This window comes from Oncorhynchus gorbuscha, linkage group LG11, assembly GCF_021184085.1.
Source record: "Oncorhynchus gorbuscha isolate QuinsamMale2020 ecotype Even-year linkage group LG11, OgorEven_v1.0, whole genome shotgun sequence".
NCBI lineage: Eukaryota > Metazoa > Chordata > Actinopteri > Salmoniformes > Salmonidae > Oncorhynchus > Oncorhynchus gorbuscha.
The window spans coordinates 705,603-727,707 of NC_060183.1; the positions used below are offsets into that span (position 1 = coordinate 705,603).

Genomic DNA, 22,105 nt, shown 5'->3' on the forward strand with positions numbered 1-22,105 from the left:
ATACTATCTCTGTTCTGTTCTCCTCTCTATACTATCTCTGTTCTGTTCTCCTCTCTATACTATCTCTGTTCTGTTCTCCTCCCTATACTATACTATCTCTGTTCTGTTCTCCTCTATACTATCTCTGTTCTGTTTTCCCTATACTATATCTCTGTTCTGTTCTCCTCTCTATATATATCTCTGTTCTGTTCTCCTCCTCTATACTATCTCTGTTCTGTTCTCCTCTCTATAATATCTCTGTTCTGTTCTCCTCTCTATAATATCTCTGTTCTGTTCTCCTCTCTATAATATCTCTGTTCTGTTCTCCTCTCTATACTATATCTCTGTTCTGTTCTCCTCTATACTATCTCTGTTCTGTTCTCCTCTCTACTATATCTCTGTTCTGTTCTCCCCCTATACTATACTATCTCTGTTCTGTTCTCCTCTCTATAATATCTCTGTTCTGTTCTCCTCTATAATATCTCTGTTCTGTTCTCCTCTATACTATCTCTGTTCTGTTCTCCTCCCTACTCTGTTTCATAATGTTCTGTTCTCCTCTCTATAATATCTCTGTTCTGTTCTCCTCTCTATAATATCTCTGTTCTGTTCTCCTCTCTATACTATCTCTGTTCTGTTCTCCTCTCTCTGTTCTGTTCTCCTCTCTATATATCTCTGTTCTGTTCTCCTCTCTATAATATCTCTGTTCTGTTCTCCTCTCTATACTATCTCTGTTCTGTTCTCCTCTCTATACTATCTCTGTTCTGTTCTCCCTCTACTGTTCTCCTCTCTATACTATCTCTGTTCTGTTCTCCTCTCTACTCTGTTCTGTTCTCCCTATACTAACTCTGTTCTGTTCTCCCTATACTAACTCTGTTCTGTTCTCCCTATACTAACTCTGTTTCACTGTTCTGTTCTCCCTATACTATCTCTGTTCTGTTCTCCTCCCTATACTATCTCTGTTCTGTTCTCCTCTCTATACTATCTCTGTTCTGTTCTCCTCTCTATAATATCTCTGTTCTGTTCTCCTCTCTATAATATCTCTGTTCTGTTCTCCTCTCTATACTATCTCTGTTCTGTTCTCCCTCTATAATATCTCTGTTCTGTTCTCCTCTCTAAACTATCTCTGTTCTGTTCTCCCTATACTAACTCTGTTCTGTTCTCCCTATACTAACTCTGTTTCACTGTTCTGTTCTCCTCTCTATAATATCTCTGTTCTCCTCCCTATACTATCTCTGTTCTGTTCTCCCTATACTAACTCTGTTCTGTTCTCCCTATACTAACTCTGTTTCACTGTTCTGTTCTCCTCATGTGTTCTGTCCTCAGCATGTAGCCCTCCTCAGAGTTCCCTTGTTTTCTCACTGTGCTGCAGTGTTAACATTCTCTAACATTCTTGTTCTTCTTCTGCTTTTGTCTTCAACCAGCAGATCACATCCAGCTCCTTCAGCTGTCCTCCTAAATTAGCCGCGGCTTCGTGAACTAAGATTAATACACAGTCCAATGCAGCAGAGGAACAAGGCACTGTGAAGGAAGAGGAAAATACTGCTTTGCCTTTGACGAACTCACAGTGAAAGGAGAAAAAGGACGGAAAATGACTTTTCTTCAACGCTCCTTAGTGGTTGGTCCCTGGACATCCAGATGCCTTGTGTCCATTGTCACGCCAGCGTGCGAGATCGCCCCCTAGACTCCTTGACCCAGGAAAACAACCTTCTCCTCAGCAGCCTCCTCCCATGTCTGAGTCTCACCATGTAATGCAGACAGAGAGGGGAGTTGAGAATCTGTTTGCTACAGGATATGAGTAGTGATCAGTCTGCCACAGACGACGAGACCTGCCTGCAGGGAGGAGGAGGGGCAGGGGAGGAGCAGCAGAGAGACATGCAGCCTCAGTCTGAGGAACTCTTGACCAGGAAACTAAAGGCCCTGTACGGCAGCATGGGGCCCCAGGGGACACAGCAGGGCAACAAGCCTGATGGTGGTGGGGGGAAGACCAACGGGACAGGGGAGACAGGGGGGACAGGGACCACAGCCATGCCCAAGATGGGTATCCGAGCCTGGGCTACAGACTGGCCTCCCGCCCCCCGGAGGGATATCTGTGATGGAGGAGGCCAAAACTCCCCCAAATACGAGAGCATCGTCACGGCGTTCCATAACGACCAGCAGCCTCTCGAACAATCAGGAGCGGCGATACAGTCACATGACCAGCCCCCTATAGACTCTGACTACAGTGAAAATGTTGAGTCGGGGGAGGATCCCAGGTACAGTCTGTCCGACCTATTAGGACGCTCCCCTTTAAAGGGGGCGGGGCTCCATCCCATCCGCCAACGTTCCAACAGTGATGTCACCATCAGTGATATCGACAGCGAGGACATTATAATGGATGGTACTGCAGTGAACCCCAACACCGGCGCAGCTCTCCACCGGGAGTACGGCAGCACCTCCTCTATCGACCGGCAGGGCCTGAGCGGGGACGGGTTCCATACGCTGCTACGGGGTTACCGTATCGACACCTTAGACCACACCCTCCACACCCTGACACACCCACATCACTCCATGCCCCACCCACTGCTGGGCTTACCTGAGCTGCTGCAGCGCTATGATACCTCCCTCTCTCCCAGCCTGCAGGTAACTACTTGCTTTATATTCTCTCTCTCTGTCTCTCTCTCTCTCTCTCTCTCTCGCTCTCTGTCTCTCTCTCTGTCTCTCTCTCTGTCTCTCTCTCTCTGTCTCTCTCTCTCTCTCTGTCTCTCTCTCTGTCTCTCTCTCTGTCTCTCTCTCTGTCTCTCTCTCTCTCTCTCTCTCTCTCTCTCTCTCTCTCTCTCTCTCTCGCTCTCTTGCTCTCTCCTTCTCCATCTCTCTCCCTTTCTCTCTCTCTCTCACTCTCTCCTTCTCACTCTCTCGCTCTCTCATTCTCCATCTCTCTCTACTTCTCTCTCTCCTTCTCCATCTCCATCTCTCTCTCTCTCACTCGCTCTCTCACTCTCGCTCACTCTCTCGCTCTCTCCTTCTCCATTTCTCTCTCTCTCACTCTCTCCTTCTCCATCTCTCTCCCTCTCTCTCTCTCTCTCTCTCTCTCCTTCTCTCTCTCTCTGTCTCTCTCCTTCTCTCTCTCTCTGTCTCTCTCTCTCCCTCTCTTTGTCTCTCTCTCTCTGTCTCTCTGTCTCTCTCCTTCTCTCTCTCTGTGTCTCTCTCTCTCCCTCTCTTTGTCTCTTTCTCTCCTCTCTCTCTCAATTGAATTCAATTCAATTCAATTCAATTAAAGGGCTTCATTGGCATGGGAAACATGTTTTAACATTGCCAAAGCAAGTGAGGTAGATAATATATAAAGTGAATATATAAAGTGAAATAAACAATAAAAATTAACAGTAAACATTACACATACAGAAGTTTCAAAACAATAAAGACATTACAAATGTCATAGTATATATATATACAGTGTTTTAACAATGTACAAAAGGACACAGGATAAAATAAATAAGCATAAATATGTGTTGTATTTACAATGGTGTGTGTTCTTCACTGGTTGGCCTTTTCTCGTGGCATCAGGTCACAAATCTTGCTGCTGTGACGGCACACTGTGGAATTTCACCCAGTAGATATGGGAGTTTATCAAAATTGGATTTGTTTTCGAATTCTTTGTGGATCTGTATAATCTGAGGGAAATATGTCTCTCTAATATGGTCATACATTGAGCAGGAGGTTAGGAAGTGCAGCTCAGTTTCCACCTCATTTTGTGGGCAGTGTGCACAGAGCCTGTCTTCTCTTGAGAGCCAGGTCTGCCTACGGCGGCCTTTCTCAATAGCAAGGCTGTGCTTACTGAGTCTGTACATAGTCAAAGCTTTCTATAATTTTGGGTCAGTCACAGTGGTCAGGTATTCTGCCGCTGTGTACTCTCTGTTTAGGGACAAATAGCATTCTAGTTTGCTCTGTTTTTTGTTAATTCTTTCCAATGTGTTAAGTAATTATCTTTTTGTTTTCTCACGATTTGGTTGGGTGTAATTGTGCTGCTGTCCTGGGGCTCTGTAGGGTGTGTTTGTGTTTGTGAACAGAGCCCCAGGACCAGCTTGCTTAGGGGACTCTTCTCCAAATTCATCTCTCTGTAGGTGATGGCTTTGTTATGGAAGGTTTGTGAATCGCTTCCTTTTAGGTGGTTATAGAATTTAACGGCTCTTTTCTGGATTTTGATAATTAGTGGGTATTGGCTTAATTCTGCTCTGCATGCATTATTTGGTGTTCTACGTTGTACACGGAGGATATTTTTTGCAGAATTCTGCGTGCAGAGTCTCAATTTGGTGTTTGTCCCATTTTGTAAAGTCTTGGTTGGTGAGCGGACCCCAGACCTCACAACCATAAAGGGCAATGGGCTCTATGACTGATTCAAGTATTTTACCAAATCCTAATTGGTATGTTGAAATTTATGTTCCATTTGATGGCATAGAATGCCCTTCTTGCCTTGTCTCTCAGATCGTTCACAGCTTTGTGGAAGTTACCTGTGGCGCTGATGTTTAGGCCAAGGTATGTATAGTTTTTTTGTGTGCTCTAGGGCAACAGTGTCTAGATGGAATTTGTATTTGTGGTCCTGGTGACTGGACCTTTTTTGGAACACCATTATTTTTGTCTTACTGAGATTTACTGTCAGGGCCCAGGTCTGACAGAATCTGTGCATAAGATCTAGGTGCTGCTGTAGGCCCTCATGCCAAATTGAGTCTAAGGCTTTTTTGGAAGCAACAAAGCATGAGAAGACTTTGCCTTTGTTTTGGTTTGTTTGGCTGTCAATTAGGGTGTGCAGGGTGAATACATGGTCTGTTGTACGGTAATTTGGTAAAAAGCCATTTTGACATTTGCTCAGTACATTGTTTTCATTGCGGAAATGTACGAGTCTGCTGTTAATGATAATGCAGAGGATTTTCCCAAGGTTACTGTTGACACATATTCCACGGTAGTTATTGGGGTCAAATTTGTCTCCACTTTTGTGGATTGGGGTGATCAGTCCTTGGTTCCAAATATTGGGGAATATGCCAGAGCTAAGTATGATGTTGAAGAGTTTTAGTATAGCCAATTGAAATTTGTTGTCTGTATATTTTATCATTTCATTGAGGATACCATCGACACCACAGGCCTTTTTGGGTTGAAGGGGTTTTTATTTTGTCCTGTAACTCCTTCAATGTAATTGGAGAATCCAGTGGGTTCTGGTCTTTAATAGTTGATTCTAAGATCCGTATTTGATCATGTATATGTTTTTGCTCTTTATTCTTACATTTACATTACATTTAAGTCATTTAGCAGACGCTCTTATCCAGAGCGACTTACAAATTGGTGCATTCACCTTATGACATCCAGTGGGACAGTCACTTAACAATAGTGCATCTAAAACTTAGGGGGGGGGTGGGGTGAGAGGGATTACTTAACCTATCCTAGGTATTCCTTAAAGAGGTGGGGTTTCAGGTGTCTCCGGAAGGTGGTGATTGACTCCGCTGTCCTGGCGTCGTGAGGGAGTTTGTTCCACCATTGGGGGGCCAGGGCAGCGAACAGTTTTGACTGGGCTGAGCGGGAGCTGACTGGGCTGAGCGGGAGCTGTACTTCCTCAGTGGTAGGGAGGCGAGCAGGCCAGAGGTGGATGTTATAGAGCCAAAAAGATTGGAGAAGAGGTTTACCCATCTCCATTTTGGATAGATAATTCTTCATGTTGTTGTTTGTTTAGTGTTTTCCAATTTTCCCAGAAGTGGTTAGAGTCTATGGATTCTTCAATTACATTGAGCTGATTTCTGACATGCTGTTCCTTCTTTTTCCGTAGTGTATTTCTGTATTGTTTTAGTGATTCACCATAGTGAAGGCGTAGACTCAGGTTTTCCGGGTCTCTATGTTTTTGGTTGGACAGGTTTCTCAATTTCTTTCTTAGATTTTTGCATTCTTCATCAAACCATTTGTCATTATTGTTAATTTTCTTCGGTTTTGTATTTGATATTTTTAGATTTGATAGGGAAGCTGAGAGGTCAAATATACTGTTAAGATTTTCTACTGCCAGGTTTACACCTTCACTATTACAGTGGAACGTTTTACCCAGGAAATTGTCTAAAAGGGATGGAATTTGTTGTTGCCTAATAGTTTTTTGGTAGGTTTCCAAACTGCATTCCTTCCATCTATAGCATTTCTTAATGTTACTCAGTTCCTTTGGCTTTGATGCCTCATGATTGAGTATTGCTCTGTTTAAGTAGACTGTGATTTTGCTGTGGTCTGATAGGGGTGTCAGTGGGCTGACTGTGAACGCTCTGAGAGATTCTGGGTTGAGGTCAGTGATACAGTAGTCTACAGTACTACTGCCAAGAGATGAGCTGTAGGTGTACCTACCATAGGAGTTCCCTCGAAGCCTATTGACTATATACATACCCAGGATGTAACAGAGCTATAGGTGTACCTACCATTGACTATGTACAGACCCAGGATGTAACAGAGCTATAGGTGTACCTACCATTGACTATGTACAGACCCAGGATGTAACAAAGCTATAGGTGTACCTACCATTGACTATGTACAGACCCAGGATGTAACAGAGCTATAGGTGTACCTACCATTGACTATGTACAAACCCAGGATGTAACAGAGCTGCAGGAGGTGTGACCCGTTTTGGTACGTTATGTTGCCGTAGTTGTGTCTAGCATATGGGGGAGGGAATGCTGTCACCTCCAGGCAGGTGTTTGTCCCCCTGTGTGCTGAGGGTGTCAGGTTCTTGTCCAGTTCTGGCTTTTAGGTCTCCACGGACTAGTACATGTCCCTGGGCCTGGAAATGATTGATTTCCCCCTCCAGGATGGGGATTCTCTCTCTCTCTCTCTCTCTCTCTCTCTCTCTCTCTCTCTCTCTCTCTCTCTCTCTCTCTCTCTCATTCTCTCTCTCTCTCTCTCTCTCTCTCTCTCTCTCTCTCTCTCTCTCTCTCTCTCTCTCTCTCTCTCTCTCTCTCTCTCTCTCTCTCTCTCTCTCTCTCTCTCTCATTCTCTCTCGCTCTCATTCTCTCTCTCATTCTCTCTCTCTCTCATTCTCTCTCTCTCGCTCTCTCTCTCTCTCTCTCTCTCTCTCTCTCTCTCTCTCTCTCTCTCTCTCTCTCTCTCTCTCTCGTTCTCTCTCTCTATGTGTGTCTCTCTGTCTCCACATTTGTCCCATCAAGGACTATAATGGTTGCTATCCCTTTGTGCTGCAGACTGCCACCCAGATCTCCAGAGGGGAGATAGTGAGGATGTCAGGGTACGACTACGTGGATCCCTCCATCTTCTACTCCAGAGAGAGAGAGAAGAACTTCATGGGACGCCTGAAGTCTGACTCATCTGAGACCTCTATGTTCAGGAAGCTGAGGACCATCAAGAGCGAAGGTCTGTAGAGGTCTATGTGTCTAGTTTTTAATGCAAGGAAACATACATCTTTCAATGAAAAGCGTGTTATAATTAAAAGTATTAATAATGTTGTTATTATTGAAGGTGACGGTTCAGGCTGTAAAACCACCTGCCAATTTCCAATATCTAGATTATGTTTCAATTCTATTTCAACTCTGATTCTGTCTGCATATTCCGCTTATTGTTGCCAGCACCATTTAAATATGAGGGGATTGTGTGTCTGATTGTGTAGGAGATGGGTTCAGGCTGTCTCTGGAGCAGGATGACAGGAGACCCCTCAGCTTCCAGAAGTGTTTTGCCCACTACGACGTGCAGAGTGTCCTGTTTAACATCAGTGAGGCTGTGGCCAGTAGGGCCACTCTCAGCCAGAGGAAGAACACAACCACCGGGGCCTCAGCTGCTTCACAGTACCAACCTGGAGCCAGAGGGGGTAGTGGAGCTCCAGGTTTAGGACCAGGACATGGGCCGGGAGGTGGCCCGGGGACAGGGGTAGGACTGGGGGCAGAGGGAGGGCAAGGAGGTGGTCTTAGTAGTGGAACTACCAGTACCTCCATGTTTGAGTCTCCTCTGGGCTCCCGAGAGGACCTGAACCCCAAAGAGACTCTGGACCAGGACGAGGGCGACGGGAAGAACAACAGACTAGTCCTGGGGTGCCCCCACTTCCGTAATGAGATCGGTGGAGAAGGGGAGCGCAGAATCAGTCTCTCCAGGGCTACCAACACCTCTTACAGCGGTGGAGGAGAGAGCTGCAGCTTCGAGTCCTCCCTCTCGTCCCACTGTACCAACGCTGGGGTGTCGGTGTTGGAGGTCCCTAGAGAGAACCAGCCTATACACAGAGAGAAGGTGAAGAGATACATCATAGAACATATTGATCTGGGAGCTTTCTACTACCACAAGTTCTTCTATGGGAAAGGTAAGAATTACGTTCCTGTACACAATTACATTGATGGAAGCTAAAAATATATCTGATTAACCCCCTAAAAATATATATACTGTATATACAGTTGAAGTCGGAAGTTTACATAAACCTTAGCCAAATACATTTAAACTACATTTTTCACAATTCCTGACATTTAATCCAAGTAAAAATGCACAGTCTTAGGACAGTTAGGATCACCACTTTATTTTAAGAATGTGAAATGTCAGAATAATAGTAGAGAGAATGATTTATTTCAGCTTTTATTTATTTCATTAAATTCCCAATGGGTCAGAAGTTTACATACACTCAATTAGTATTTCGTAGCGTTGCCTTTAAATTGTTTAACTTGGGTCAAATGTTTTGGGTAGCCTTCCACAAGCTTCCCACAATAAGTTGGGTGTTGGCCCATTCCTCCTGACAGAGCTGGTGTAACTGAGTCAGGTTTGTAGGCCTCCTTGCTCGCACACGCTTTTTCAGTTCTGCCCACAGATTTTCAATAGGATTGAGGTCAGGGCTTTGTGGTGGCCACTCCAAAACCTTGACTTTGTTGTCCTTAAGCCATTTTTCCACAACTTTGGACGTGTGCTTGAGATCATTGTCCTTGATGTCTTGAGATGTTGCTTTAATATATCCACATAATTTTCCTTTCTCATGACGCCATCTATTTTGTGAAGTGCACCAGTCCCTCCTGCAGCAAAGCACCCCCACAACATGATGCTGCCACCCCCGTGCTTCACGGTTGGGATGGTGTTCCTCGGCTTGCAAGCACTTTTTCCTCCAAACATACAAAATGGCCAAACAGTTCTATTTTTGTTTCATCAGACCAGAGGACATTTCTCCAAAAAGTATGATATTTGTCCCCATGTGCAATTGCAAACTGTAGTCTGTTTTTTTATGGCGGTTTTGGAGCAGTGACTTCTTCCATGCTGAGTGGCCTTTCAGGTTGTCGATATAGGACTCGTTTTACTGTGGATATAGGTACCTGTTTACCTGTTTCCTACAGCATCTTCACAAGGTCCTTTGCTGTTGTTCTGGGATTGATTTGCACTTTTTGCACCAAAGCACGTTCATCTCTAGGAGACAGAACGTGTCTCCTTCCTGAGCAGTATGACAGCTGTGTGGTCCCATGGTGTTTATACTTGCGTACTATTGTTTGTACAGATGAACGTGGTACCTACAGGCTTTTGGAAATTTCTCCCAATGCTGAATCAGACTTGTGGAGGTCTACAATTTTCTTCGGAGGCTGATTTCGTTTGATTTTCCCATGATGTCAAGCAAAGAGGCACTGAGTTTGAAGGTAGGCCTTGAAATAAATCCACAGGTACACCTCCAATTGACTCCTAGGTGTATGTAAACGTCCGACTTCAACTGTACCATAGACTTACACTTCAAGATCATCTACTCATTCAAGGGTTTTTCGTTATTTTCTTCTATTTTCTACATTGTAGAATAATAGTGAAGACATCAAAACTATGAAATAACACGTATGGAATCATGTAGTAACCAAACAAGTGTTAAACAAATCAAAATATATTTTATATTTGAGATTCTTCAAATAGCCACCCTTTGCCTTGATGACAGCTTTGCACACTCTTGGCATTCTCTCAACCAGCTTCACCTGGGATGCTTAACCCATCAGTCTTGAAGGAGTTCCCACATATGCTGAGCACTTGTTGGCTGCTTTTCTTTCACTTTACGGTTCGACACACCCCAAACCTTAATCACAATTGGGTTGAGGTCATGGGTGAGGTCATGGGTGATTATGGAGGCCAGGTCATCTGATGCAGCACTCCATCACTCTCCTTCTTGGTAAAATAGCCCTTACACAGCCTGGAGGTGTGCCGGGTCTTGTTCTGTTGAAAAACAAATGATAGTCCCACTAAGCCCAAACCAGATGGGATGGAGTATCGCTGCAGTATGCTCTGGTAGACAGGCTGGTTAAGTGTGCCTTAAATTCTAAATAAATCACAGATAGTGCCACCAGCAAAGCACCCCACACCATAACACCTCTTCCTCCATGCTTCACTGTGGGAAATAAACATGCAGAGATCATGCGTTCTTCCACCCACATCTCACAAGATGGTGGTTGGATCCTGGATTCCAGACCAAAGCAAGTCTCTTCTTCTTTTTGTTGTCCTTTAGTAGTGGTTTCTTTGCAACATTTCGACCATGCAGGCCTGCTTCACACAGTCTCCTGAACAGTTGATGTTGAGATGTGTCTGTTACTTGAACTCTATGAAGCATTTATTCATCCCCACATTTAAAAATGTGCAATTTCTGAGGCTGGTAACTCCAATGAACTAATCCTCTGCAGCAGAGTGTAATGGGTGTTGGTGGCAGGGGAGTCAGGCGCAGGAGAATGAACTTGGTATAAACGGAGCAGTTTAATAAATGCCTAAAAAACTCAGAAAACAAAAATATACAAAATAATTAAAGTGGGTACAAAACCCGTCGCACACCAGAACATAACTTGCACATAACATACAATCAAACAATCTCTGACAAGGACATGAGGAGGACCAGAGGGTTAAATACACAACATGTAATTGGTGTGATTGGAACCAGGAGTGATGGAAGACAAGACAAAAACCAATGGAAAATGGATCAACGATGGCTAGAAGGTCGGTGAGGTCGACCGCCGAACAAGGAGAGGGACCGACTTCTCCAGAAGTCGTGACACAGAGGTAACTCTGGGTCTTCCTTTCCTGTGGTGGTCCTCATGAGAGCCAGTTAACTCTAATGAACTTATCCTCTGCAGCAGAGGTAACTCTGGGTCTTCCTTTCCTGAGGCGGTCCTCATGAGAGCCAGTTTCATCATAGCGCTTGATGGTTTTTGCGACTGCACTTGAAAATGGCAGAAATGGCAGAAATTAAAACAAGAGGCTCCCACGCTGAGGTCTGTCCAACGCCAACGCTGGTCAGACCAAGCTGACTCTACACTCCAAGACTGCTTCCATCACGTGGACTGGGACATGTTTCGTATTGCGTCAGATGGGAATATTGACGAATACGCTGATTCGGTGTGCGAGTTCATTAGAACGTGCGTCGAAGATGTCGTTCCCATAGCAACGATAAAAACATTCCCTAACCAGAAACCGTGGATTGATGGCAGCATTCGCGTGAAACTGAAAGCGCGAACCACTGCTTTTAATCAGGGCAAGGTGTCTGGCAACATGACTGAATACAAACAGTGCAGCTATTCCCTCCGTAAGGCTATCAAACAAGCTAAGCGTCAGTACAGAGACAAAGTGGAATCTCAATTCAATGGCTCAGACACAAGAGGCATGTGGCAGGGTCTACAGTCAATCACGGACTACAAGATGAAATCCAGCCCAGTCACGGACCAGGATGTCTTGCTCCCAGGCAGACTAAATAACTTTTTTGCCCGCTGAGGACAATACAGTGCCACTGACACGGCCTGCAACGGAAACATGCAGTCTCTCCTTCACTGCAGCCGAGGTGATTAAGACATTTAAACGTGTTAACCCTCGCAAGGCTGCAGGCCCAGACGGCATCCCCAGCCGCGCCCTCCGAGCATGCGCAGACCAGCTGGCCGGTGTGTTTACCATATTCAATCAATCCCTATACCAGTCTGCTGTTCCCACATGCTTCAAGAGGGCCACCATTGTTCCTGTTCCCAAGAAAGCTAAGGTAACTGAGCTAAACGACTACCGCCCCGTAGCACTCACTTCCGTCATCATGAAGTGCTTTGAGAGACTAGTCAAGGACCATATCACCTCCACCCTACCTGACACCCTAGACCCACTCCAATTTGCTTACCGCCCAAATAGGTCCACAGACGATGCAATCTCAACCACACTGCACACTGCCCTAACCCACCTGGACAAGAGGAATACCTATGTGAGAATGCTGTTCAACTACAGCTCGGCATTCAACACCATAGTACCCTCCAACTATCAAGCTCGAGACCCTGGGTCTTTGCAACTGGGTACTGGACTTCCTGATTCCAGGTGGTGATGTGTCTATCCCCGCTGATCCTCAACACGGGGGCCCCACAGTGTTGAGCCCTCTCCTGTACTCCCTGTTCACCCACGACTGCGTGGCCACGCACGCCTCCAACTCAATCATCAAGTTTGCGGACGACACAACAGTGGTAGGCTTGATTACCAACAACGACCGGCCTGAAGGAGGTGAGGGCCCTTGGAGTGTGGTGTCAGGAAAATAACCTCACACTCAACGTCAACAAAACTAAGGAGATGATTGTGGACTTCAGGAAACAGCAGAGGGAACACCCCCCTATCCACATCGATGGAACAGTAGTGGAGAGGGTAGCTATTTTAAGTTCCTCGGCATACACATCACAGACAAACTGAATTGGTCCACTCACACTGACAGCGTCGTGAAGAAGGCGCAGCAGCGCCTATTCAACCTCAGGAGGCTGAAGAAATCTTGTCACCAAAAGCACTCAAAACTTCTACAGATGCACAATCGAGAGCATCCTGGCGGGCTGTATCACCGCCTGGTACGGCAACTAACCGTAAGGCTCTCCAGAGGGTAGTGAGGACTGCACAACGGTTTGCCCTCCAGGACACCTACACCACCCGTTGTTACAGGAAGGCCATAAAGATCATCAAGGACATCAACCACCCGAACCACTGCCTGTTCACCCCGCTATCATCCAGAAGGCGAGGTCAGTACAGGTGCATCAAAGCTGGGACCGAGAGACTGAAAAACAGCTTCTATCTCAAGGCCATCAGACTGTTAAATAGCCACCACTAACATTGAGTGGCTGCTGCCAACACACTGTCATTGACACTGACCCAACTGCCATTTTAATAATGGGAATTGATGGGAAATGATGTAAATATATCACTAGCCACTTTAAACAATGCTACCTTATATAATGTTACTTACCCTACATTATTCATCTCATATACATATGTATATACTGTACTCTACAACATCGACTGCATCCTTATGTAACACATGTATCACTAGCCACTTTAACTATGCCACTTTGTTTACTTTGTCTACATACTCATCTCATATGTATATACTGTACTCGATACCATCTACTGTATGCTGCTCTGTACCATCACTCATTCATATATCCTTATGTACATGTTCCTTATCCCCTTACACTGTGTATAAGACAGTAGTTTTGGAATTGTTAGTTAGATTACTTGTTGGTTATCACTGCATTGTCGGAACTAGAAGCACAAGCATTTCGCTACACTCGCATTAACATCTGCTAACCATGTGTATGTGACAAATAAAATTTGATTTGATTTGATTTGATTTGAAGAAACTTTCAAAGTTCTTGACATTTTCTATATTGACTGACCTTCATGTCTTAAAGTAATGATGGATTGTTGTTTCTCTTTGTTTATTTGAGCTTTTCTTGTCTTTTACCAAATAGGGCTTCTTCTGAAGGTCTATCTACCCTGTCACAACACAACTGAGGCTCAAACGCATTAAGAAGGATAACAATTCCACACATTAACTTTAATGAAGGCACACCTGTTAATTGAAATGCATTCCAGGTTGACTACCTCATGAAGGTGGTTGAGAGAATGTCGAGCCTGTGCAAAGCTGTCATCAAGGCAAAGGGTGGCTATTTGAAGGATCTCAAACATAAACTATACTTTTTTGGTTACTACATGATTCCATATGTGTTATTTCATAGTGTTGATGTCTTCACTATTATTCTACAATGTACAAAAACCCTTGAATGAGGAGGTGTTCTAAAACTGTAGACCAATGTTGTATATAATAGTAATCATATACCTTACTTTTGACAGAAGTTTTATCAGTTTCTGAGAAACTGCTCGAAATGGCAGAACTAACACTAATTAGTGGTTTTCAGACTGTAAATGGTTAATGGGTACATCTGGTTCCCTCCTTGCCAGGAGTTCTCAGCCAGACTACTTTTGTGCTTACTTTACTTTTCAAACAAACAATTTTTTTCTCCTAGTGGAGACCCAGTCCCTCTAGTTCTCAACCAGTTATGTTCTCTGTTAACAACAGAGAGAGCCGTGTGTGTGTGTGTGTGTGTGTGTGTGTGTGTGTGTGTGTGTGTGTGTGCGTGCGTGTGCGTGCGTGCGTGCGTGCGTTCGTGTTTTCGGTGTGTGTGTTCAGTGTTTTTAGTGTGTGTGTTTGTTTTTAGTGTGTGCTATTTTCTCAACTCCCAGGAGGACCAGGGATTTGTAATGTGAGAAGTAAGGTGGTGAGGGTTAGGGGGGGTGTCAGCATTAAACCTTGGGGCCAAACCACAGCACAGTCCCAGAGATCCTCATTAAAACACCACTGTGTCTGACCACCTCTTTCTCTCCACTCAATTCACCATGATGCAGGTAGTGTGTTTCCTCTCTCTCTCAGTATATCTGAGTGCCCATCCTAAGCCCCTATAACAGCTGCTGCACCTGTCCACCATTATTGAGAAGACATTAATCAGTTTGAGACATGGAGAACACAAACATTCAGAGGGATATGACTCACATGACCTCACATGGGGCAAGGGAACTGATTCTGTAGTTCTCTGTGTGTGTGTGTGTGTGTGTGTGTGTGTGTGTGTGTGTGTGTGTGTGTGTGTGTGTGTGTGTGTGTGTGTGTGTGTGTGTGTGTGTGTGTGTGTGTGTGTGTGTGTGTGTGTGTGTGTGTGTGTGTGTGTGTGTGTCAGTGAGCTGATTTTGTCTAGCTAGTGTGTAACAAGTCATGACTTCCTCTTCATACAGAGAAGAAAATAACCTCTACCTGTTATAATGGTGTCTGTAGTCATCTACCTGTTATAATGGTGTCTGTAGTTCCCCTGTTATAATGGTGTCTGTAGTTCTCTACCTGTTATAATGGTGCCTGTAGTTCTCTACCTGTTATAATGGTGTCTGTAGTTCTCTACCTGTTATAATGGTGTCTGTAGTTCCCCTGTTATAATGGTGTCTGTAGTTCTCTACCTGTTATAATGGTGTCTGTAGTTCTCTACCTGTTATAATGGTGTCTGTAGTTCTCTACCTGTTATAATGGTGTCTGTAGTTCCCCTGTTATAATGGTGTCTGTAGTTCTCTACCTGTTATAATGGTGTCTGTAGTTCTCTACCTGTTATAATGGTGTCTGTAGTTATATACCTGTTATAATGGTGTCTGTAGTTCCCCTGTTATAATGGTGTCTGTAGTTCCCCTGTTATAATGGTGTCTGTAGTTCTCTACCTGTTATAATGGTGTCTGTAGTTCTCTACCTGTTATAATGGTGTCTGTAGTTCTCTACCTGTTATAATGGTGTCTGTAGTCCTCTACCTGTTATAATGGTGTCTGTAGTCCTCTACCTGTTATAATGGTGTCTGTAGTTCCCCTGTTATAATGGTGTCTGTAGTTCTCTACCTGTTATAATGGTGTCTGTAGTTCTCTACCTGTTATAATGGTGTCTGTAGTCCTCTACCTGTTATAATGGTGTCTGTAGTTCCCCTGTTATAATGGTGTCTGTAGTTCTCTACCTGTTATAATGGTGCCTGTAGTTCTCTACCTGTTATAATGGTGTCTGTAGTTCTCTACCTGTTATAATGGTGTCTGTAGTTCCCCTGTTATAATGGTGTCTGTAGTTCTCTACCTGTTATAATGGTGTCTGTAGTTCTCTACCTGTTATAATGGTGTCTGTAGTTCTCTACCTGTTATAATGGTGTCTGTAGTTCCCCTGTTATAATGGTGTCTGTAGTTCTCTACCTGTTATAATGGTGTCTGTAGTTCTCTACCTATTATAATGGTGTCTGTAGTTCTCTACCTGTTATAATGGTGTCTGTAGTTCTCTACCTGTTATAATGGTGTCTGTAGTTCCCCTGTTATAATGGTGTCTGTAATTCTCTACCTGTTATAATGGTGCCTGTAGTTCTCTACCTGTTATAATGGTGCCTGTAGTTCTCTACCTGTTATAATGGTGTCTGTAGTTCTCTACCTGTTATAATGGTGTCTGTAGTTCCCCTGTTATAATGGTGTCTGTAGTTCTCTACCTGTTATAATGGTGTCTGTAGTTCTCTACCTGTTATAATGGTGTCTGTAGTTCTCTACCTGTTATAATGGTGTCTGTAGTTCCCCTGGTATAATGGTGTCTGTAGTTCTCTACCTGTTATAATGGTGTCTGTAGTTCTCTACCTGTTATAATGGTGTCTGTAGTTCTCTACCTGTTATAATGGTGTCTGTCTCATTGTTCTCCCAGATATCTAGATAGTACAGCACACTATGCTACCATCCTCATTGTTCTCCCAGATATCTAGATAGTCATTAGCGTTTAGCCCAGCTAACCATTAGCATTTAGCCCAGATAACCATTAGCATTTAGCCCAGATAACCTTTAGCATTTAGCCCAGATAACCATTAGCATTTATCCCAGATAACCATTAGCGTTTAGCCCAGATAATCATTAGCGTTTAGCCCAGATAACCATTAGCGTTTAGCCCAGATAACCATTAGCGTTTAGCCCAGATAACCATTAGCGTTTAGCCCAGATAACCATTAGCGTTTAGCCCAGATAACCATTAGCGTTTAGCCCAGATAACCATTAGCATTTAGCCAAGATAACCATTAGTGTTTAGCCCAGATAACCATTAGCGTTTAGCCCAGGTAACCATTAGCGTTTAGCCCAGATAATCATTAGCATTTAGCCCAGGTAACCATTAGCATTTAGCCCAGATAACCATTAGCGTTTAGCCAAGATAACCATTAGCATTTAGTCCAGATAACCATTAGCATTTAGCCCAGATAACCATTAGCATCTAGCCCAGATAACCATTAGCATTTATCCCAGATAACCATTAGCATTTAGCCCAGATAACATTAGCATTTAGCCCAGATAACCATTAGCATTTAGCCCAGATAACCATTAGCATTTAGCCCAGATAACCATTTATATATATTTTTATTTTAAACTCTCCCCCACCCCCTTTTCAGAGGACAAATATATTTTTCAAAGCTTTTCTGCTACATATTAATACATTTTACAAAATACATTTTACATTTACATTTTGCATATACATTTATACATTTTGCATACATGGTACTTTTATATTTTTATATATATAATTGGGCAGTGAACCATTAGCATTTAGCCAAGCTAACCACTACCATCTATACACAATGGAAAGGAATAATTAATTTGATATTCAATGAAAGGCTGCCCATTTTAAAACGATTGTTTTAATAAATAATGCCGACATTAAATGGGGTTCTGTTTTTGGGTTATGGCGGTGGTTTGTTTTACCATCTCTCGCTCTCTCTCTCTCTTTCTCGCTCTGTGTGTGTGTGTGTGTGTGTTCCTACATTATCATGACCAGAATGTCCTGATGACTCTATGTTTTATTTTATTTAACTAGGCAAGACATTTAAGAACAAATTCTTATTTTCAATGACGGCCTAGGGTTAGGGTTAGGGTTAGGGTTAGGGTTAGGGAAAATAGGGTTAGGGTTAGGGGTTGGGGTTAGGGGTTAGGGTTAGGGGTTAGGGGTTAGGGTTTGGGTTAGGGTTTGGGTTAGGGGGGGGTTAGGGTTAGGGTTAGGGTTAGGGTTAGGGGTTAGGGTTAGGGTTAGGGTTAGGGAAAATAGTATTTTGAATGAGAATACATTTTGACACCCAAAGAAGTCCTGAAAAGTCACACACGAGTGTGTATAAGCATTACCCTGTGTGTGTGAACATTAGCATTAGCATAACCCTGTGTGTGTGAACATTAGCATTAGCATTAGCATAACCCTGTGTGTGTGAACATTAGCATTAGCATAACCCTGTGTGTGTGAACATTAGCATTAGCATAACCCTGTGTGTGTGAACATTAGCATTAGCATAACCCTGTGTGTGTGAACATTAGCATTAGCATAACCCTGTGTGTGTGAACATTAGCATTAGCATAACCCTGTGTGTGTGAACATTAGCATTAGCATTAGCATAACCCTGTGTGTGTGAACATTAGCATTAGCATAACCCTGTGTGTGTGAACATTAGCATTAGCATAACCCTGTCTGTGTGAACATTAGCATTAGCATAACCCTGTGTGTGTGAACATTAGCATTAGCATAACCCTGTGTGTGTGAACATTAGCATTAGCATAACCCTGTGTGTGTGAACATTAGCATTAGCATAACCCTGTGTGTGTGAACATTAGCATTAGCATAACCCTGTGTGTGTGAACATTAGCATTAGCATAACCCTGTGTGTGTGAACATTAGTATTAGCATAACCCTGTGTGTGTGAACATTAGCATTAGCATAACCCTGTGTGTGTGAACATTAGCATTAGCATAACCCTGTGTGTGTGAACATTAGCATTAGCATAACCCTGTGTGTGTGAACATTAGCATTAGCATAACCCTGTGTGTGTGAACATTAGCATTATCATAATCAAATCAAATCAAATTTTATTTGTCACATACACATGGTTAGCAGATGTTAATGCGAGTGTAGCGAAATGCTTGTGCTTCTAGTTCCGACAATGCAGTAATAACCAACAATCTAACTAACAATTCCAAAACTACTGTCTTATACACAGTGTAAGGGGATAAAGAATATGTACATAAGGATATATGAATGAGTGATGGTACAGAGCAGCATAGGCAAGATACAGTAGATGGTATCGAGTACAGTATATACATATGAGATGAGTATGTAAACAAAGTGGCATAGTTAAAGTGGCTAGTGATACATGTATTACATAAGGATGCAGTCGATGATATAGAGTACAGTATATACGTATGCATATGAGATGAATAATGTAGGGTAAGTAACATTATATAAGGTAGCATTGTTTAAAGTGGCTAGTAATATATTTACATCATTTCCCATCAATTCCCATTATTAAAGTGGCTGGAGTTGAGTCAATGTCAGTGTGTTGGCAGCAGCCACTCAATGTTAGTGGTGGCTGTTTGGCCTTGAGATAGAAGCTGTTTTTCAGTCTCTCGGTCCCAGCTTTGATGCACCTGTACTGACCTCGCCTTCTGGATGATAGCGGGGTGAACAGGCAGTGGCTCGGGTGGTTGATGTCCTTGATGATCTTTATGGCCTTCCTGTAACATCGGGTGGTGTAGGTGTCCTGGAGGGCAGGTAGTTTGCCCCCGGTGATACGTTGTGCAGACATCACTACCCTCTGGAGAGCCTTACGGTTGAGGGCGGAGCAGTTGCCGTACCAGGCGGTGATACAGCCCGCCAGGATGCTCTCGGTTGTGCATCTGTAGAAGTTTGTGAGTGCTTTTGGTGACAAGCCGAATTTCTTCAGCCTCCTGAGGTTGAAGAGGCCCTGCTGCGCCTTATTCACGATGCTGTCTGTGTGGGTGGACCAATTCAGTTTGTCTGTGATGTGTATGCCGAGGAACTTAAAACTTGCAACCCTCTCCACTACTGTTCCATCGATGTGGATAGGAGGGTGTTCCCTCTGCTGTTTCCTGAAGTCCACAATCATCTCCCTAGTTTTGTTGACGTTGAGTGTGAGGTTATTTTCCTGACACCACACTCCGAGGGCCCTCACCTCCACCCTGTAGGCCGTCTCGTCGTTGTTGGTAATCAAGCCTACCCCTGTTGTGTCGTCCGCCAACTTGATGATTGAGTTGGAGGCGTGCGTGGCCACGCAGACGTGGGTGAACAGGGAATACAGGAGAGGGCTCAGAACGCACCCTTGTGGGGCCCCAGTGTTGAGGATCAGCGGGGTGGAGATGTGGTTGCATACCCTCACCACCTGGGGGCGGCCCGTCAGGAAGTCCAGTACCTAGTTGCACAGGGCGGGGTCGAGACTCAGGGTCTCGAGCTTGATGACGAGCTTGGAGGGTACTATGGTGTTGAATGCCGAGCTGTAGTCGATGAACATCATTCTCACATAGGTATTCCTCTTGTCCAGATGGGTTAGGGCAGTGTGCAGTGTGGTTGAGATTGCATCGTCTGTGGACCTATTTGGGCGGTAAGCAAATTGGAGTGGGTCTAGGGTGTCAGGTAGGGTGGAGGTGATATGGTCCTTGACTAGTCTCTCAAAGCACTTCATGATGACGGAAGTGAGTGCTACGGGGCGGTAGTCGTTTAGCTCAGTTACCTTAGCTTTCTTGGGAACAGGAACAATGGTGGCCCTCTTGAAGCATGTGGGAACAGCAGACTGGTATAGGGATTGATTGAATATGTCCGTAAACACACCGGCCAGCTGGTCTGCGCATGCTCTGAGGGCGCGGCTGGGGATGCCGTCTGGGCCTGCAGCCTTGCGAGGGTTAACACGTTTAAATGTCTTACTCACCTCGACTGCAGTGAAGGAGAGTCCTCATGTTTTCGTTGCAAGCCGTGTCAGTGGCACTGTATTGTCCTCAAAGCGGGAAAAAAAGTTATTTAGTCTGCCTGGGAGCAAGACATCCTGGTCCGTGACTGGGCTGGGTTTCTTCTTGTAGTCCGTGATTGACTGTAGACCCTGCCACATGCCTCTTGTGTCTGAGCCGTTGAATTGAGATTCTACTTTGTCTCTGTACTGACGCTTAGCTTGTTTGATAGCCTTGCGGAGGGAATAGCTGCACTGTTTGTATTCGGTCATGTTACCAGTCACCTTGCCCTGATTAAAAGCAGTGGTTCGTGCTTTCAGTTTCACGCGAATGCTGCCATCAATCCACGGTTTCTGGTTAGGGAATGTTTTAATCGTTGCTATGGGAACGACATCTTCAACGCACGTTCTAATGATCTCGCACACAATCAGCGTATTCGTCAATATTGTTATCTGACGCAATACGAAACCTATCCCAGTCCACGTTATGGAAGCAGTGTGGAGTGTGGAGTCAGCTTGGTTGGACCAGCGTTGGACAGACCTCAGCGTGGGAGCCTCTTGTTTTAGTTTCTGTCTGTAGGCAGGGATCAACAAAAAGGAGTCGTGGTCAGCTTTTCCGAAAGGAGGGCGGGGCAGGGCCTTATATGCGTCGTGGAAGTTAGAGTAACAATGATCCAAGGTTTTTCCACCCCTGGTTGCGCAATCGATATGCTGATAAAATTTAGGGAGTCTTGTTTTCAGATTAGCCTTGTTAAAATCCCCAGCTACAATGAATGCAGCCTCCGGATAAATGGATTCCAGTTTGCAAAGAGTCAAATAAAGTTCGTTCAGAGCCATCGATGTGTCTGCTTGGTGGAGGGATATATACGGCTGTGATTATAATCGAAGAGAATTCTCTTGGTAGATAATGCGGTCTACATTTGATTGTGAGGAATTCTAAATCAGGTGAACAGAAGGATTTGAGTTCCTGTATGTTTCTTTCATCACACCATGTCTCGTTAGCCATAAGGCATACGCCCCCGCCCCTCTTCTTACCAGAAATATGTTTGTTTCTGTCGGCGCGATGCGTGGAGAAACCCGCTGGCTGCACCGCCTCCGATAGCGTCTCTCCAGTGAGCCATGTTACCGTGAAGCAAAGAACGTTACAGTCTCTGATGTCCCTCTGGAATGCTACCCTTGCTCAGATTTCATCAACCTTGTCAAGAGGTCTGGACATTGGCAAGAGACTGGACATTGGCGAGAAAAATGCTAGGGAGTGGTGCACGATATGCCCGTCTCCGGAGTCTGACCAGAAGACCGCCTCGTTTCCCTCTTTTTCTGAGTCGTTTTTTTGGGTCGCTGCATGGGATCCATTCCGTTGTCCTGTTTGAAAGGCAGAACACAGGATCCGCGTCGCGAAAAACATATTCTTGGTCGTACTGATCAAATCAAATCAAATCAAATTTTATTTGTCACATACACATGGTTAGCAGATGTTAATGCGAGTGTAGCGAAATGCTTGTGCTTCTAGTTCCGACAATGCAGTGATAACCAACAAGTAATCTAACTAACAATTCCAAAACTACTGTCTTATACACAGTGTAAGGGGATAAGGAACATGTACATAAGGATAT

General features: G+C 44.3%; 1 protein-coding gene across 5 annotated transcripts in view; it reads left to right on the top strand.

The window, feature by feature from the left end:
- LOC124048028 (signal-induced proliferation-associated 1-like protein 2) overlaps positions 1–22,105 on the top strand; it is a 393,892-nt gene that overhangs the window by 140,252 nt on the left and 231,535 nt on the right. For 4 of the 5 annotated variants that reach the window (XM_046368394.1, XM_046368390.1, XM_046368392.1 and 1 more), the window contains exons 3-5: positions 1,401–2,598; positions 7,167–7,335; positions 7,589–8,269. In XM_046368394.1, coding sequence (XP_046224350.1) covers positions 1,771–2,598; positions 7,167–7,335; positions 7,589–8,269 — 1,678 coding nt within the window. In that variant the 5' untranslated portion in view covers positions 1,401–1,770. The remainder of the gene's footprint in view (positions 1–1,400; positions 2,599–7,166; positions 7,336–7,588; positions 8,270–22,105) is intronic. The other variant, XM_046368391.1, reaches the window with a different exon arrangement.